Source organism: Struthio camelus, chromosome 35, assembly GCF_040807025.1.
Source record: "Struthio camelus isolate bStrCam1 chromosome 35, bStrCam1.hap1, whole genome shotgun sequence".
Lineage (NCBI taxonomy): Eukaryota > Metazoa > Chordata > Aves > Struthioniformes > Struthionidae > Struthio > Struthio camelus.
In genome coordinates, this window is record NC_090976.1 from 477,504 (window position 1) to 493,639 (window position 16,136).

The 16,136-nt window shown below is 75.9% G+C and overlaps 2 protein-coding genes across 4 annotated transcripts in view; both read left to right on the forward strand.

The window, feature by feature from the left end:
* The first annotated feature begins 92 nt into the window (after positions 1 to 92).
* Positions 93 to 10,300, forward strand: GANAB (glucosidase II alpha subunit). 3 transcript variants are annotated; one of them, XM_068923621.1, is made up of 25 exons: positions 93 to 173; positions 1,266 to 1,367; positions 1,459 to 1,567; positions 1,661 to 1,788; positions 3,575 to 3,748; positions 3,895 to 3,960; positions 4,227 to 4,341; positions 4,424 to 4,514; positions 4,595 to 4,691; positions 4,774 to 4,954; positions 5,053 to 5,206; positions 5,290 to 5,525; positions 5,630 to 5,756; positions 5,865 to 5,944; positions 6,016 to 6,159; positions 6,240 to 6,336; positions 6,420 to 6,521; positions 6,603 to 6,846; positions 6,934 to 6,998; positions 7,090 to 7,166; positions 7,253 to 7,327; positions 8,418 to 8,530; positions 8,605 to 8,717; positions 8,824 to 8,924; positions 10,189 to 10,300. In XM_068923621.1, the coding sequence occupies exons 1-22, from the start codon at positions 154 to 156 to the stop codon at positions 8,520 to 8,522; spliced, it is 2,589 nt and encodes an 862-aa protein (XP_068779722.1). In that variant the 5' UTR covers positions 93 to 153; the 3' UTR covers positions 8,523 to 8,530; positions 8,605 to 8,717; positions 8,824 to 8,924; positions 10,189 to 10,300. The 3 variants fall into 3 exon arrangements, with proteins under 3 accessions (XP_068779722.1, XP_068779723.1, XP_068779724.1); XM_068923622.1 differs by having other exon boundaries at positions 5,086 to 5,206; XM_068923623.1 differs by lacking the exon at positions 3,895 to 3,960.
* A 2,614-nt stretch (positions 10,301 to 12,914) lies between these two features.
* Positions 12,915 to 16,136, forward strand: part of B3GAT3 (beta-1,3-glucuronyltransferase 3) — an 11,683-nt gene continuing 8,461 nt past the window's right edge. The window contains 3 exon segments of the mRNA XM_068923633.1: positions 12,915 to 13,034; positions 14,710 to 14,852; positions 14,855 to 14,904. Of these exon segments, the coding sequence (XP_068779734.1) occupies positions 12,953 to 13,034; positions 14,710 to 14,852; positions 14,855 to 14,904 (275 nt within the window). The 5' untranslated portion in view covers positions 12,915 to 12,952.

Consider the following 16,136-nt stretch of genomic DNA (forward strand, 5'->3'; position numbering starts at 1 on the left):
AGGTGAGCCGGGCGGGGCGCCGACGGGGGGGCGAGCCCCGCCTCCACGAGGGGGCGTGTCCCTCGGTGACGAGAAGGGGCGGGGCTCCGGGCAGCCAGTGGGAAGCGGCGGCGTAGGGGCAGGGGCGGGGTGAAGGGTCAGGCCCGATCCAAGATGGCGGCGGCGCCGGGGAGGTGAGCGTGGGGCGGGCGGGGGAGGGGACCCAGGCGTCCGGGCCCCCCCCCTTAATCCCCCCCCCCCCGGGTACGACCGCGGTGTCCGAGCACCCTCCCCCCCCCCCGGCCTCGGGCGGGGCCCAGGCGTCCGGGCTTCTCCCCTCCCCCCGCTACGGTGGGACCCAGGCGTCCGGGCCCCTCCCCCCCTCAGATGGGACCCAGGCGTCCGGGCCCCTCCCCCCCCCACAGTGGGACCCAGATGCCCCCCCCCGTGGGACCCAAATATCCCCCCCCCCTCAGTGTGGACCCAGGCGTCCGGACCCCTCCCCCCCTCAGATGGGACCCAAACGTCCCCCCATCCCCCCCCCCCGGTGGGACCCAAACGTCCCCCATCCCCCCCCCCAGTGGGACCCAGGTGTCCGAGCCCCTCCCCCCCCCAGCGGGACCTAAATGTCCCCCATCCCCCCCCCAGGTGGGACCCAGGCGTCCGAGCCCCTCCCCCCCAGCGGGACCCAAGTGTCCCCCATCCCCCCCCCCAGGTGGGACCCAGGCGTCCGAGCCCCTCCCCCCCAGCGGGACCCAAATGTCCCCCATCCCCCCCCCCAGGTGGGACCCAGGTGTCCAGGCCCCTCCCCCCTCGTGGGACCCAGGCGTCCAGGCTTCCCCTCCCCCCCCCAATTGGGACCCAGGCGTCCGGGCTCCTCCCCCCACAGTGGGACCCAAATATCCCCCCATCCCCCCCCGGTGGCACCCAGGCGTCCGGCCCCCCCCCCCACAGTGGGACCCAAATATCCCCCCATCCCCCCCCGGTGGCACCCAGGCGTCCGGCCCCCCCCCCACAGTGGGACCCAAATATCCCCCCATCCCCCCCCGGTGGCACCCAGACGTCCGCCCCCCCCCCCCCCACAGTGGGACCCAAATATCCCCCCATCCCCCCCCCCCCGGTGGCACCCAGGTGTCTGGGACCCTTCCCCTTCCCCCCCCCCACACCCCAGCGGGGCCCAGGCGTCCGGAGGAGCGGGGGGAGGCAGTCGCGGGGGGAGGCGGGGCGGGGTCGCGCAGCGGTGGGTGCCGCGACCCCCCCTCGGACGCGGCGGCGGCGCCCGGCAGGCGGGGGCCGTGGGCGCTGGCCTGGGGGTCCCTGTGCCTGGCGGCCGCCCTGGCCGTCGACCGCAGCAACTTCAAGACCTGCGAGCAGAGCGCCTTCTGCAGGTACCTGGGGGGGGGGGGGGGGGCAGCTCTGGAGGGGGGGGGTCCTGGGGAGGAGGGGGGGGCCGCGCTGACCCCCACCCGCCCCGCGCAGGCGCCAGCGCAGCCTCCAGCCCGGCCGCTCCCCGTACCGAGCCCTGCTGCAGTCGCTGCAGCTCGGCCCCGACTCCGTCACGCTGCAGCTCGTCAACGAGGCCAACAAGGTCCGTGGGGGGGGGGGGTTTGGGGGGGGGGGACACAGACACCGGGGAGGGGAGGGGGCTCCGTCCCCCCTCGCTGAGGCCGCCCTGCCGCAGGTGCCGCTGCTGCTGGAGCTCTGGGGGCTGCAGGGCAACATGACGCGGCTGCGCATCGACGAGCTGAACCCGCTGCGGCCCCGGTTCCGGGTGCCGGACGTGCTGGTGGCCGAGCCGCCCGCGGTGCAGTGAGTGACGGCGGGGGCCGGGGGGGGGGCTGCGGGGACACAGGCAGGGGGACGGGGACGGGGACAGGAGCGTGGGGATGTTTGGACAGGGACCAGGGGCACGGGGAAGCCATGGGGACGGGGACAGGGGTGCAGGGACAGGGACGGGGGCGTGGGGACGGGGACGGGGGTACGGGGACAGGGACGGGGGCGTGGGGACGGGGACGGGGGTACGGGGACAGGGACGGGGGCGTGGGGACGGGGACGGGGGTACGGGGACAGGGACGGGGGCGTGGGGACGGGGACAGGGTTACGGAGCAGCCATGGGGACGGGGACACGGGAACAGGGACGGGGGCGTGGGGACGGAGACAGGGGCACAGGGAAGCCTTGGGGACGGGGATGGGGGCACAGGGATGGGGATGGGGGCACGGGGCAGCCATGGGAACAGGGACGGGGGCACAGGGACAAGGATGGGGGCACGGAGCAGCCATGGGGACAGGGATGGGGCAGAGGGACGAGGATGGGGGCGTGGAGCAGCCATGGGGACGGGGACAGGGACACAGGGACGAGGATGGGGGCACGGATCAGCCGTGGGGACAGGGATGGGGCAGGGGGACGAGGATGGGGGCGTGGAGCAGCCATGGGGACGGGGACAGGGACACAGGGACAAGGATGGGGGCACGGATCAGCCGTGGGGACAGGGATGGGGCAGGGGGACGAGGATGGGGGCGTGGAGCAGCCATGGGGACGGGGACAGGGACACAGGGACGAGGATGGGGGCACGGATCAGCCGTGGGGACAGGGATGGGGCAGGGGGACGAGGATGGGGGCATGGAGCAGCCATGGGGACGGGGACAGGGACACAGGGACGAGGATGGGGGCACGGAGCAGCCGTGGGGACAGGGATGGGGCAGGGGGACGGGGACAGGGGCGTGGGGGAGCCATGGGGACGGGGACAGGGGCACAGAGGAGCCATGGGGACAGGGATGGGGCAGAGGGACAAGGATGGGGGCGCGGAGGAGCCATGGGGACAGGGATGGGGCAGAGGGACGAGGATGGGGGCGCGGAGGAGCCATGGGGACAGGGGCACAGGGACGAGAATGGGGGCACGGAGCAGCCATGGGGACAGGGATGGGGCAGAGGGATGAGGATGGGGGCATGGAGCAGCCGTGGGGACGGGGACAGGGACACAGGGACGAGGATGGGGGCATGGAGGAGCCGTGGGGACAGGGATGGGGCAGAGGGACGGGGATGGGGGCATGGAGCAGCCGTGGGGACGGGGACGGGAGCACAGAGGAGCCATGGGGACAGGGATGGGGCGCACGGAGGAGCCATGGGGACAGGGATGGGGCAGAGGGACGGGAACGGGGGCGGGGGGGAGCCATGGGGACGGGGACGGGGGCACAGGGACGGGGGCGGGGGGGAGCCATGGGGACGGGGACAGGGGCACGGAGGAGCCATGGGGACAGGGATGGGGCAGGGGGACGGGGACAGGGGCGTGGGGGAGCCATGGGGACGGGGACAGGGGCACAGAGCAGCCATGGGGACAGGGACAGGGGCAGGGGGACGAGGACGGGGGTGTGGGGGAGCCATGGGGATGGGGACAGGGGCACAGGGACGGGGGCGGGGGGGAGCCATGGGGACGGGGACAGGGGCACGGAGGAGCCATGGGGACAGGGACACAGGGACGGGGACGGGGGCACGGAGCAGCCGCGGGGACAGAGACCGCGGGGACGAGGGGGGACCCCGCGCTGGGGGTCGGGGACACTCGAGGGGCCGCCGGGTGACGCCGGGCCCCCCCGGCAGGCCGGCGCTGACGAGGCGGGACGAGGACGGCGCGGAGCTGGCGCTGGGCGGCCACCGCCTCGTCGTCACGGCCGAGCCCTTCCGCCTGGACGTGCTGCGGGGCCGCGAGCCCCTCTGCAGCGTCAACGCCCGCGGGCTGCTGCTCTTCGAGCCCCTGCGCCCCCGCCGGCGCTCGTGAGTGGGGAGGGGGGGTCCCCGCCGCGGGGACGCCGCGGGGAGGGGGGACGACGCCGGCCCGCGCGCCGCCGGGGCCTCGCACTGACTCTCGCTGTGTTTCTGTTTCCGTTTGGTTGCGCTTGCCCCCGCCCGGCCCCCCCAAGTTTCTCGGATAAAGTTAGTAGCTCGGTCGGTAGCTTGTGGGATAAGATCAAGAGCCTTTTCCATAGGTAAATGGCGCGGCTTTCGCTGCTCTCGCTGCTCCCCACCCCTTTCTCCCTCCTCTTCCTCCTCCCCCAGCTCCCGCCGGGTCGGGGGCCGAGGTGCCGGCGGGAGGCAGCTAGAGAGAGCGCCCGGCCCCGCTTAGCCGCCGCGCCGGCCCCCCCTTCCCCGCGCGTGTGTGTGTGCGCGCGCGCGAGCGACTCCTGCCTGCAGCGGCCGCGGAGCCGGGGGGCTCCCCGGCGGCCCCCCCCGAAACCCGCTCCGCCCCGCGCAGGGAGACCCCCAAGGAGCCGGCGGCGGAGGAGGCGCCCGGCGCCGCCGAGGCTTCGGAGGAGGCGGCGGCGGCCGGCGCCGCGGAGGCGGCGGAGACCGGCGGCGAGAGCGAGAAGGTACCGGGGACGGTCGGGGTTTGGGGGGGGGCGGGGGGGGACGCGGAGCCCGCCAGGCGCGTCCGCTGACGGCCGCTCGCAGCCCGAGGCGGCGGCGGACGCCGACGAGGCCGCGGAGGAGCCCGGCTCTTGGGAGGAGACGTTCAAGACGCACACGGACAGCAAACCGCACGGTGAGGGCGGCGGAGGCCGGGGCGAGGGGCGCCGGCGCGGCCCGCCGGAGCCGCCGTTCACCCCCCCCCGGCCGCCGCAGGCCCGACCTCCGTGGGGCTGGACTTCTCGCTGCCCGGCTTCGAGCACGTCTACGGCATCCCGGAGCACGCCGAGAGCCTGCGCCTCCGCACCACCGAGTGAGCGCGGCGCTGACGCGGCGGGGGACGCGCCGCGGCTCGGCGACGGGGCGGGGGAACTCACGGCTCCGCTTCCCCGCAGGGCCGGCGACCCGTATCGCCTCTACAACCTGGACGTCTTCCAGTACGAGGTGTACAACCCCATGGCGCTCTACGGCTCCGTGCCGCTCCTGCTGGCCCACAGCGCCCGCCGCACCCTGGGCATCTTCTGGCTCAACGCCGCCGAGACCTGGGTGGACATCGCCTCCAACACGGCCGGCAAGGTGCGGCGGGGCGGCGCGAGGCGGCGGCGGGAGGGAGGGGGGACGGCGCGGCGCCGGCGCCCCACGCTGCCTGTGCTCCCCGCCCGGCCCCCGCGCAGACGCTCTTCGGGAAGATGCTGGATTACATGCAGGGCGGCGGCGAGACGCCGCAGACCGACGTGCGCTGGATGTCGGAGAGCGGCGTCATCGACGTCTTCTTGCTGCTGGGTCCCGAACCCGGCGCCGTGACGGCGCAGTACGCTTCCCTCACCGGTACGGGGCCGAGGGGGCCGGGGGCCGCCGTCGGGTCGGACGCCGCCACCGGCCTGGCCGCGAGCCCCTCCGCCTCGCCGCAGGCACGCAGGCGCTGCCGCCCCTCTTCGCCCTGGGCTACCACCAGAGCCGCTGGAACTACAACGACGAGGAGGACGTGGCGGCGGTGGAGCGGGGCTTCGACGAGCACGACATCCCCTGCGATGTCATCTGGCTGGACATCGAGCACGCCGACGGCAAGCGCTACTTCACCTGGGACCCCAGCAAGTTCCCGCAGCCCCGCGCCATGCTCCAACGCTTGGCCGCCAAAAAACGCAAGGTGGGAGCCCCGGGAGGTGGTTTGGGGAGAGCCGCCGTCCCCCCCTCTCCGTTTTCCTCGCTCCCGGCGTCCCCGACGCGACCGTTTTTCCCCCCCGGCCGCAGATGGTGAGCATCGTGGACCCGCACATCAAGGTGGACAGCGGCTACCGCGTGCACAACGAGCTGCGCGCCCGCGGCTTCTACGTCAAGACCAAAGACGGCAGCGATTACGAGGGCTGGTGCTGGCCGGGTGAGCGGGGGCCGCGCCGGGTTTGGGGGGGGGGCCGCGCCGGGAACGGCCAAGGAGATGCCGCCGCGCTGACCGCTGCCGCGCTGACCGCTGCCGCCCTCCTCCCAGGCTCCGCCGCCTACCCCGACTTCACCGACCCGGCCGTGCGCGCCTGGTGGGCCGGCATGTTCGCCTACGAGCAGTACGAGGTGAGGAACGGAGGGCCGGGCGCTGCCGGCGGCGTCGCCGCCGCCTCACCGGCGCCCCGTGCCCTCGCCAGGGCTCCGCGGAAAACCTCTTCACCTGGAACGACATGAACGAGCCGTCGGTGTTCAGCGGCCCCGAGGTCACCATGCACAAGGACGCGGTGCACCGCGGCGGTTGGGAACACCGCGACGTGCACAACCTCTACGGCTTCTACGTGGTGAGCGCGGCGCGGGGTGGGGAAACTCCGCGGCGTCCCGCCGGTCTCCGCCGCCGCCTCACCCCGCACCGTCTCCGCAGCAAATGGCGACGGCGCAGGGGCAGCTGCAACGCTCCGGAGGTCGGGAACGACCCTTCGTGCTGAGCCGGGCTTTCTTCGCCGGCTCGCAGCGCTACGGTGAGCGCGGCGGGCCGGGGGACGCGCGCGGCGGCGGCGGCAGGAGGAGACCGCCCGGCTCACGGCCGCCTCCCGCCGCCCAGGCGCCGTGTGGACGGGCGACAACGCGGCCGAGTGGGACCACCTCAAGATCTCCATCGCCATGTGCCTGAGCATGGGGCTGGCCGGGCTCTCCTTCTGCGGAGGTGAGCGGGGCGCGGAGGAGGCGGCGGCGGCGGCGCGGAGGAGCCGGCGGCGGCCCTGAACCCCGGCTCCCCTCGCCGCAGCCGACGTGGGCGGCTTCTTCAAGAACCCGGACGCGGAGCTGCTGGTGCGCTGGTACCAGGCCGGCGCCTACCAGCCCTTCTTCCGGGCTCACGCGCACCTGGACACCGTCCGCCGCGAGCCCTGGCTCTTCGGCCCGGAGAACACGGCGCTGATCCGAGCCGCCGTGCGCCAACGTTACGCCCTGCTGCCCTTCTGGTACACGGCTTTCTACCGCTGCCACCGCCACGGGCAGCCCGTCATGAGGTGAGCGGGGGGCAGCGCGGGGAGGGACGGCGCCGGGCACCCCGCTTCCCCGGCGCCGCCTCTCAGCCCCGCCGGCGTCGCTCCCAGGCCGCTGTGGATGGAGTTTCCCGACGACGTCGCCACCTTCGCCATCGATGACCAGTACATGATCGGTGAGCGGTGGTTGGGGGGGGGCGCCGCCGCGGGGCCGGGGCGCAGCCGTCCCCGCCGCCGCCGCTCACCCCGCGTGGCCCTCCCTCCCAGACAGGGCCCTGCTGGTGCACCCGGTGACGGAGCAGGGCGCCCGCGGCGTGCACGTCTACCTGCCCGGCGCGGCAGAGGTGAGGCGGGGGCCGGACGGCGGCCGGGGCTGGGGGCTTTGGCGGGGAGGGGGGGTCGGCGCCGGCCTCACCGCCCTCTGCCGCAGGTCTGGTACGACGTCGCCTCCCGCCAGAAGCACCACGCGCCCCAGACGCTCTACGTGCCCGTGACCATGAGCAGCGTGAGCGGCGGGGGGCCGCGGCGGGGGCTGCGGGGACGCGATGGGAGCCGCAACGGGGCTGGGGACGCGGCAGAGGATGCAACGGAGTCCACGGCAGGGCCGGGGACGCGGCGGGGCTGGGGACGCAGTCGGGACGTGATGGGGGCCCCAGCGGGGCTGGGGACGCAGCAGGGGCCGGGGACGAGGATGGGGACGCAGCGGGGGCCGTGGCAGGGCTGGGGACATGGTGGGGACACGACAAGGGCCACAGCAGGGCTGGGGACACAGCAGGGGCCGGGGACGAGGATGGGGACGCAGCGGGCACCGCAGCAGGGCTGGGGATGCGGTGGGGACACAGCAGGGACCGCGACAGGGGCCGGGGACGCGGTGGGGACACAATGGGCTGGGGATGGGATGGGGACGAGGATGGGGACGCAGTAGGGACCGTGGCAGGGCTGGGGACACAATGGGCCGCAACGGGGCTGAGGACGTGGCCGGGGACGCCTTGGGGACCGCGGCAAGGCTGGGGAAGCGGTGGGGACACAACAGGGGCCACAGCGGGGCTGGGGACCGCGGCAGGGGCTGGGGATGAGGATGGGGACACAGCGGGGACCACAGCGGGGCCGGGGACGAGGATGGGGACGCAGCGGGGACCGCGGCAAGGCTGGGGACGCGGTGGGGACACAGCGGGGGCCACAGTGGGGCCGGGGACCGTGGCAGGGGCCGGGGACGAGGATGGGGACACAGCGGGGACCGCGGCGGGGCTTGGGACATGGTGGGGACACAGCGGGGACCGCGGCGGGGCTGGGGACCGCGGCAGGGGCTGGGGACGAGGATGGGGACCGCGGCAGGGGCCGGGGACGCGGTGGGGACACAGCGGGGGCCACAGTGGGGCCGGGGACGAGGATGGGGACACAGCGGGGACGCGGTGGGGACGCAACGGGGGCCACGGCGGGGCTGGGGACACAGGAGGGGCAGGGGACGAGGATGGGGACTACGGCGGGGCTGGGGACGCGGTGGGGACACAGCGGGGACCGCGGCAGGGGCCGGGGCCGAGGATGGGGACGCAGCGGGGGGGGGCCGGGGCCGACGCCGCCCCTCTGCCCCGCAGGTGCCGGTGTTCCAGCGCGGCGGCACGGTGGTGCCGCGGCAGGAGCGGGCCCGGCGCTCGGCCGAGTGCATGCGCGGCGACCCCTTCACCCTCTACGTGCCCTGAGCCCCCAGGTGAGCGCGGCGGCCCCCCCGGCCCCCTCCGCGGCGGCCCCCTCCCCAGCCCCGCGCTCACCCCCTGCCCGCAGGGCACGGCCGAGGGCGACCTCTTCCTGGACGACGGGCGCACGTTCGACTTCCGGACCGAGCGGCGCTTCCTGCACCGGCGCTTCTCCTTCGCCGACAACGCGCTGACGGCCAGGTAACCCGCTCCGTCCGGCTGTCCGTCCGGCTGTCCGTCCGGCTGTCCGTCCGGCTGTCCGGGCGGCGCGGCCGGTTCTCAGCCGCCTCCCGTCGTCCCCGCGCAGCTCGGCCGACCCCAGCGGCGCCTACGACACGGCGGCCTGGCTCGAGCGCGTGGTGATCCTCGGCGCGGGCAAGCCGGCCGCCGTCCTCCTGCGGCCCGCCGGTGAGCGCTGCCGGGCCGGGCTCGGACCCCCGCCCCCCCCCCCCCGCGGCCCCCCCCCGCCATCGCCCCCGTTTCCCCCCCCATCGCCCCCATTTCCCGCCCCCGTTTCCCCTCCTTGCTCCCGCCTTTACCCCACTTTTCCCTCTGATCATCGTTGTCGCCCCCCCGTTGTCGCCCCCCCCGTTGTCGCCCCCCCGCTGCCCCCTCTCTCCCTTCTCGCCCCCCCTTTTTGCTCCTTCTCCTTCCGCCCTCTCTCCCTTCTCCTCCCCCCTTCCTTGCCCCCCTCTCTCCCCCTTCTCGCCCCCCCGCCGCCCCCTTTCTCCCCCTCATCTCCCACCCGCCCCTTCTCTCCCCCCACCGCCCCCTTTCCCCCCCCGCCACCCCCTTCTCGTCCCCCTCTCTCCCCCCCGCCACCCCTCTCTCCCCCCCGCCACCCCTCTCTCCCCCTCACCCCCCGCCGCCCCCTCTCATCTCCCCCCTCTCTTCTTGCCCCCCCACCACCCCTCTCTCCCCCTCACCCCCCCACCGCCCCCCTCTCCCCCTTCATCTCCCGCTGCCCCCCCTCCCCCCTTGCCCCCCTTGCCCCCCTCTCCCCCTTCTTCTCCTGCTGCCCCCCCTCCCCCGCCGCCCCCCCTCTCCCCCTTCTTCTCCTGCTGCCCCCCCTCTCCCCCTTGCCCCCCTTGCCCCCCTCTCCCCCCGCTGCCCCCCCTCCCCCTTCTTCTCCTGCTGCCCCCCCTCTCCCCCCTTGCCCCCCACTGCCCCCTCTCCCCCTTCATCTCCCGCTGCCCCCTCTCCCCCTCACCCCCCACCACCCCCCTCTCCCCCTTCTCTCCCGCTGCCCCCCCTCCCCCCTTGCCCCCCGCCACCCCCCTCTCCCCCCTTCTTCTCCTGCTGCCCCCCCTCTCCCCCGCCGCCCCCCTCTCCCCTTCTTCTCCTGCTGCCCCCCCTCTCCCCCCTTGCCCCCCCGCCGCCCCCTCTCCCCCTTCTTCTCCTGCTGCCCCCCCTCTCCCCGCCGCCCCCTCTCCCCCTTCTTCTCCTGCTGCCCCCCCTCCCCCTTGCCCCCCGCCGCCTCCTCTCCCGCTTCATCTCCCGCTGCCCCCTCTCTCCCCACTTCTCACCTCCTGCCCCCCCCTTCTCGCCCCCCGCCGCCCCCTCTCCCCCCTCATCTCCCGCTGCCCCTCTCTCTCCCCACTTCTCACCCCCGCCACCCCCCCTTCTCGCCCCCCGCCGCCCCCTCTCCCCCCTCATCTCCCGCCGCCCGCAGCCGGCCCCGAGAGCCGCCTGGATTTCCAGCACGAGGCCGAGACGTCGGTGCTGACGCTGCGCAAGCCGGGCGTGCGCATGGCCGACGACTGGAGCATCCTGCTGCGATAATGCGGGGCCGCGGGGGGGGAGCCTGAGACCCCCCCCCCGGCCCTCTCTGCCCCCCCCCGGGAGGGGGTGCGGGACCCTGCCCGGCCCCCGGGGCAGGATCCGGCCCCTTCCCTGGGGGGAAGCGTGGCAGCGGTTCCCCCCCCCCCGCTGGGGGGGTTTGGGGTTGGGGCTGGGGGGGTCGCTGCTGCGGCCGTCACCCTCTGCCCCCCCCCAGATGTGGGGGGCTTGGGGGGTGTCGCTGCTGTGGCCGTCGCCCTCTGCCCCCCTGGACGTGGGGGGCCGGGGGGGGGGGTCGCTGCTGCGGCTGTCACCCTCTGCCCCCCCCCTCAGATGTGGGGGGCCGGGGGGGGTCGCTGCTGCGGCTGTCACCCTCTGCCCCCCCCCAGATGTGGGGGGCGGGGGGGGTCGCTGCTGTGGCCATCGCCCTCTGCCCCCCCGGACGTGGGGGGCCGGGGGGGTCGCTGCTGCAGCCGTCACCCTCTGTCCCCCTCAGATGTGGGGGGCCGGGGGGGGGTCGCTGCTGCGGCTGTCACCCTCTGCCCCCTCGGACGTGGGGGGCTTGGGGGGGGTTGCTGCTGCAGCCGTCACCCTCTGCCCCCCCAGAGGTGGGGGGCCGGGGGGGGGTCGGGCTGGTGCGAGACGGGGACCAAGCCAGTGCCGCTCCCTGGACCCCCCAGGGGGCATTGCCCCCCCCTTCCCACCCCCTTCCTCCCCCCATGTTCCCCCTTCCTCTGCCCCACGTCCCCCCCTTTTCTCCCCCTACATCCCCCCCTTTTCTCACTTCTTCCCCTGGTTGGGGGGCGCCAGGGGCCGCCAGCCCCTCTCCCCTCCCTCCCCCGGCGGTGCCGGCCGGGGGTCCTGCGGCTGCCCGGCCCCCGGCGGCCTCGGGGGGGCTCCCTCCCCTTCCCCCCCCCCCCGGTGGCGTTTTTACCTGCTGAGCCAGCACCCGGGGCGGGGGCGGCGCCCGCGCGGCGTTTTGATAAAAGACGAATAAAACCAAGAAAAAAAAACCCGAAACCGAGCTCGAGGCGCTGCCGTCTGGCTCCCTGCGGCGGGTTCGTCCCCCCTCCCCCCCCCCGGGGGGGCCCAGGTGTCCGGGCGCGCTGTTTTCCCTCCCCCCCCACCTCCCTTCCCCGGAACCGAAGTGCCGGGCCGCAGTTCCCGGGGCGGGCCCCCGGCGGGGACGGACCCGCTTGGGCGGAAGCGGCCGGAGCGCAGCAGCGGCCGGACCGGAAGTGCCGGGGAGGGGCCCGCGGAGGCTGCGCGGCGGCGGCGGCGGCAGCTCGGTTCCGCCGCCCCCCGCCCCCCCCCCCCGGCCGGTCCCGGTCGGTCCCGCTCAGCTCCGACCCCCCCCCCCCGGGCCGCTCCCGTGAGTCCCGGCGGTGCCGCTGCCGCCTCCCCGCCCCCCGCGGCCGCCGCGGTCGCCATGGCGACAGCGCCACGTCCGCGCTCCCGCCCTCGCCGCGGTCGCCATTGGAGACGGGCCCGGCGGGGCGGGGCTGGGGGCACTGGGAGCGCTGGGAGGACTGGTGGGAGGCGCTGGGGGGCACTGGGAGCACTGGTGGGAGCCCAAGGGGAGCACTGGGAGCGCTGGGAGGACTGGTGGAGGGCTGGGGGCACTGGGAGGAGTGGGGGGAGCCCAAGGGGGGCACTGGGAGCGCTGGGAGGACTGGTGGGAGGGCTGGGGGGCACTGGGAGGACTGGTGGGAGGGCTGGGGGGCACTGGGAGGAGTGGGGGGAGCCCAAGGGGGGCAGTGGGAGCACTGGGAGGCCTGGTGGGGAGGGCTGGGGGGCACTGGGAGCACTGGTGGGAGCCCAAGGGGGCACTGGGAGCACTGGGGGGTCAATGGGAGCGCTGGAAGAGTACTGGGAGCTGTGGGGAAGACACTGGGAGGACTGGGGGGGTGTTGAGAGCCGTGGGGAAGGCACTGGGAGGACTGGGGGGCACTGGGAGCCCTAGGGGACTCCAGGAGGGCTGGGGGGCACTGGGAGCGCTAGGGGGAGGCTGGGAGCTCCGGGGGGGCGCTGGGAGCCCCGAGGGAGGCACTGGGAGCACTAGGGGGGCACTGGGGGGAGCACTAGGGGGGCACTGGGGGAGGCACTGGGAGCCTTGGGGGGGCACTGGGAAGGGTGGGGTGGTTTTGGGAGCCTGGGGGGGCACTACGAGCACTAGAGGGGCACTGGGATTACTGGGAGCATTGGGGGGGTCCCTGGGAGCCTCAGGGGGGCACTGGGAGCACTGGGGGAGCCACTGGGAGCACTGGGGGAGGCACTGGGAGCCTCGGGGGGGGCACTGGGAAGGGTGGGGTGGTTTTGGGAGCCTGGGGGGGCACTGGGGGAGGCACTGGGAGTACTAGAGGGGCACTGGAAGTACTGGGAGCACTGGGGGGGGTCTCTGGGAGCCTCAGGGGGGTACTGGGAGCACTAGCGGGGGACTGGGGGGTGCTGGAAGCACTGGGAGCCTCGGGGGGGGGCACTGGGAGCACTGGGGTGGTTCTGGGAGCCTGGGGGGCACTGGGAGCACTGGGGAGGGACACTGGGAGCACTGGGGGAGGCACCGGGAGCCTCGGGGGGGGCACTGGGAGCCCTGAGGGGGCAGCTGGGCCAAGCCCCCCCCCCCGACAGCAGCCCCCCCCCCCAGCCCCGCCGCCGCCATGAGGCTGAAGCTGAGGAACGTCTTCGTCGCCTACTTCGTCGCCTCCCTGGGGGGGCTGCTCTACGCCCTGCTGCAGCTCGGTGGGACACGGCGGGGGGGGGACACGGGGTGGGGGACACACGGGGGAGGGGGGACGAGGGCCCTCGACCAGCCCGGGGTCCCCGACTGCCCCCCGCCACCACCCCAGGGTGCCTGGTCCCCCCGACCCCCCCCGTGTGCCGTCCCGGGTGCCCAGCTGCCCCATGGTCTTGTCCTGGGGTCCCCAACTGCCCCGGGGGCCCCGACTGCCCCCTGCCACCCCCCTGGGGTCCCCGACTGCCCCCCGCCACCACCCTGGGGTCCCCACTGCCCCGGGGGCCCCGACTGCCCCCTGCCACCCCCCTGGGGTCCCCGACTGCCCCCCGCCACCACCCTGGGGTCCCCAACTGCCCCGGGGGCCCCGACTGCCCCCTGCCACCCCCCTGGGGTGCTCAACTGCCCTCTGTCACCACCTCAGGGTCCCCAGCTGCCCCCTGTCACCATCTCAGGGTGCTCAACTGCCCCGTGCCAGCACCCCGGGGTCCCCAAGTGCCCCGTCCCCTGCCCCAGGGTCCCCAACTACCCAATGGCACCACCCTGGGGTCCTCAAGTGCCCCCTGCCACCACCCCGGGGTCCCCGAGTGCCCCCTACCACCACCCCGGGGTCCCCGAGTGCCCCGTCCCCCTGCCCCAGGGTCCGCAACTGCCCCGTGCCACCACCCCGGGGTCCCCAAGTGCCCTCTGCCACCACCCCGGGGTCCCTGAGTGCCTCGTCCCCCTGCCGCGGGGTCCGCAACTGCCCCGTGCCACCACCCCGGGGTCCCCAAGTGCCCCCTGCCACCACCCCGGGGTCCCCGAGTGCCCCGTCCCCCTGCCCCGGGGTCCGCAACTGCCCCGTGCCACCACCCCGGGGTCCCCAAGTGCCCTGTCCCCTGCCCCAGGGTCCCCAACTACCCAATGGCACCACCCTGGGGTCCCCAAGTGCCCCATGCCACCACCCCGGGGTCCCCGAGTGTCCCTACCACCACCCCGGGGTCCTGAGTGCCTTGTCCCCCTGCCGCGGGGTCCGCAACTGCCCCGTGCCACCACCCCGGGGTCCCCGAGTGTCCCCTGCCACCACCCCGGGGTCCCCGAGTGCCCCGTCCCCCTGCCCCGGGGTCCGCAACTGCCCCGTGCCACCACCCTGGGGTCCATGAAGACCCTGTGCCACCACCCCGGGGTCCCCAAGTGCCCCCTGCCACCACCCTGGGGTCCCCGAGTGCCCCGTCCCCCTGCCCCGGGGTCCCCAACTGCCCCACGGCACGGCCCTGGGGTCCATGAAGACCCTGTGCCACCACCCCGGGGTCCCCGACTGCCCCATTTCCGTGCCCCGGGGTCCCCGAGTGCCCCCTGCCGCGGGGTCCGCAACTGCCCCGTGCCACCACCCTGGGGTCCCCGAGTGCCCCGTCCCCCTGCCCCAGGGTCCCCAACTGCCCCCTGCCACCACCCTGGGGTCCCCAAGTGCCCCCTGCCACCACCCCGGGGTCCCCGAGTGCCCCATCCCCCTGCCCCAGGGTCCCCAACTGCCCCACGGCACCACCCTGGGGTCCATGAAGACCCTGTGCCACCACCCCGGGGTCCCCGACTGCTCCATTTCCGTGCCCCGGGGTCCCCGAGCGCCCCCTGCCGCGGGGTCCGCAGCTGCCCCGTGCCCCCGTCTCGGGGTCCCCGAGTGCCCCTGACGCCCCCCGCCCCCAGGGCAGCCGTGCGACTGCTCGCAGCGGCGCCGGGCGGGCGCCGACGCCGGGGACGGCCGCGAGCGGAGGGCGCCGGCCGGCCCGGGGCGCCCCGAACCCCGCGGGAGGCCCCCACCCGCCCCGGGGGGCCCCCAGCCGCCCCCCAGCTGCCCCCGGAGCTGCCCACCATCTACGTGGTGACCCCCACCTACGCCAGGTGAGCCCCCCCACCGCCCCCCACGGCCTCCAGAGCCCCCCACGGCCCCCCACCTGCGCCAGGTGAGCCCCCCACCGCCCCCCACGGCCTCCAGAGCCCCCCACGGCCCCCCACCTGCGCCAGGTGAGCCCCCCACCGCCCCCCACGGCCTCCAGAGCCCCCCACGGCCCCCCACCTGCGCCAGGTGAGCCCCCCACCGCCCCCCACGGCCTCCAGAGCCCCCACGGCCCCCCACCTGCGCCAGGTGAGCCCCCCACCGCCCCCCACGGCCTCCAGAGCCCCCCACGGCCCCACCTGCGCCAGGTGAGCCCCCCACCGCCCCCCACGGCCTCCAGAGCCCCCCACGGCCCCCCACCTGCGCCAGGTGAGCCCCCCACCGCCCCCCACGGCCTCCAGAGCCCCCCACGGCCCCCCACCTGCGCCAGGTGAGCCCCCACCGCCCCCCACGGCCTCCAGAGCCCCCCACGGCCCCCCACCTGCGCCAGGTGAGCCCCCCACCGCCCCCCACGGCCTCCAGAGCCCCCACGGCCCCCCACCTGCGCAGGTGAGCCCACGGCCTCCAGAGCCCCCACGCCCCCCACCTGCGCCAGGTGAGCCCCCCACCGCCCCCCACCCCCCCATGGTCCCCACCTACGCTAGGTGAGCCCCCCCACAGCCCCCCACGGCCTCCAGAGCCCCCACGGCCCCCCACCTGCGCCAGGGAGCCCCCCACCGCCCCCCACGGCCTCCAGAGCCCCCCACGGCCCCCCACCTGCACCAGGTGAGCCCCCCACAGCCCCCACGGCCTCCAGAGCCCCCCACGGCCCCCCACCTGCGCCAGGTGAGCCCCCCCACCGCCCCCACGGCCTCCAGAGCCCCCACGGCCCCCCACCTGCGCCAGGTGAGCCCCCACCGCCCCCCACGGCCTCCAGAGCCCCCCACGGCCCCCCACCTGCGCCAGGTGAGCCCCCCACCACCCCCCAGAGCCCTCCATGGTCCCCACCTACGCTAGGTGAGCCCCCCACAGCCCCCCACTTTTGTCAGGTGAGCCCCTCACAGCCCCCACGGCCCCCCACGGCCCTGGCTGCAGCCTGAGGCTCCCCTGCCGCCCCCTATAGACTCCCCCACCACCCCGCAGCCCCCTGCAGTCCCCTATAGCCCCCCCCCGCGGCCCCTGCAGCCCCCTCGCAGCCCCCTGCAGGCCCCTATAGTCCCACTATAGCCTCCCCCAGCCCCTGCAGCCCCCTACAGCC

What these genes read in the sequence shown, in the direction of transcription:
- GANAB (XM_068923621.1), top strand. Translation starts at nt 154, where the DNA reads ATGGCGGCGGCGCCGGGGAG. An exon ending in GCCGAGCCGCCCGCGGTGCA is followed by an intron (nt 1,789 to 3,574) that starts GTGAGTGACGGC and finishes CCCCCCCGGCAG; the next exon opens with GCCGGCGCTGACGAGGCGGG. An exon ending in CGAGGGCTGGTGCTGGCCGG is followed by an intron (nt 5,757 to 5,864) that starts GTGAGCGGGGGC and finishes CCCTCCTCCCAG; the next exon opens with GCTCCGCCGCCTACCCCGAC.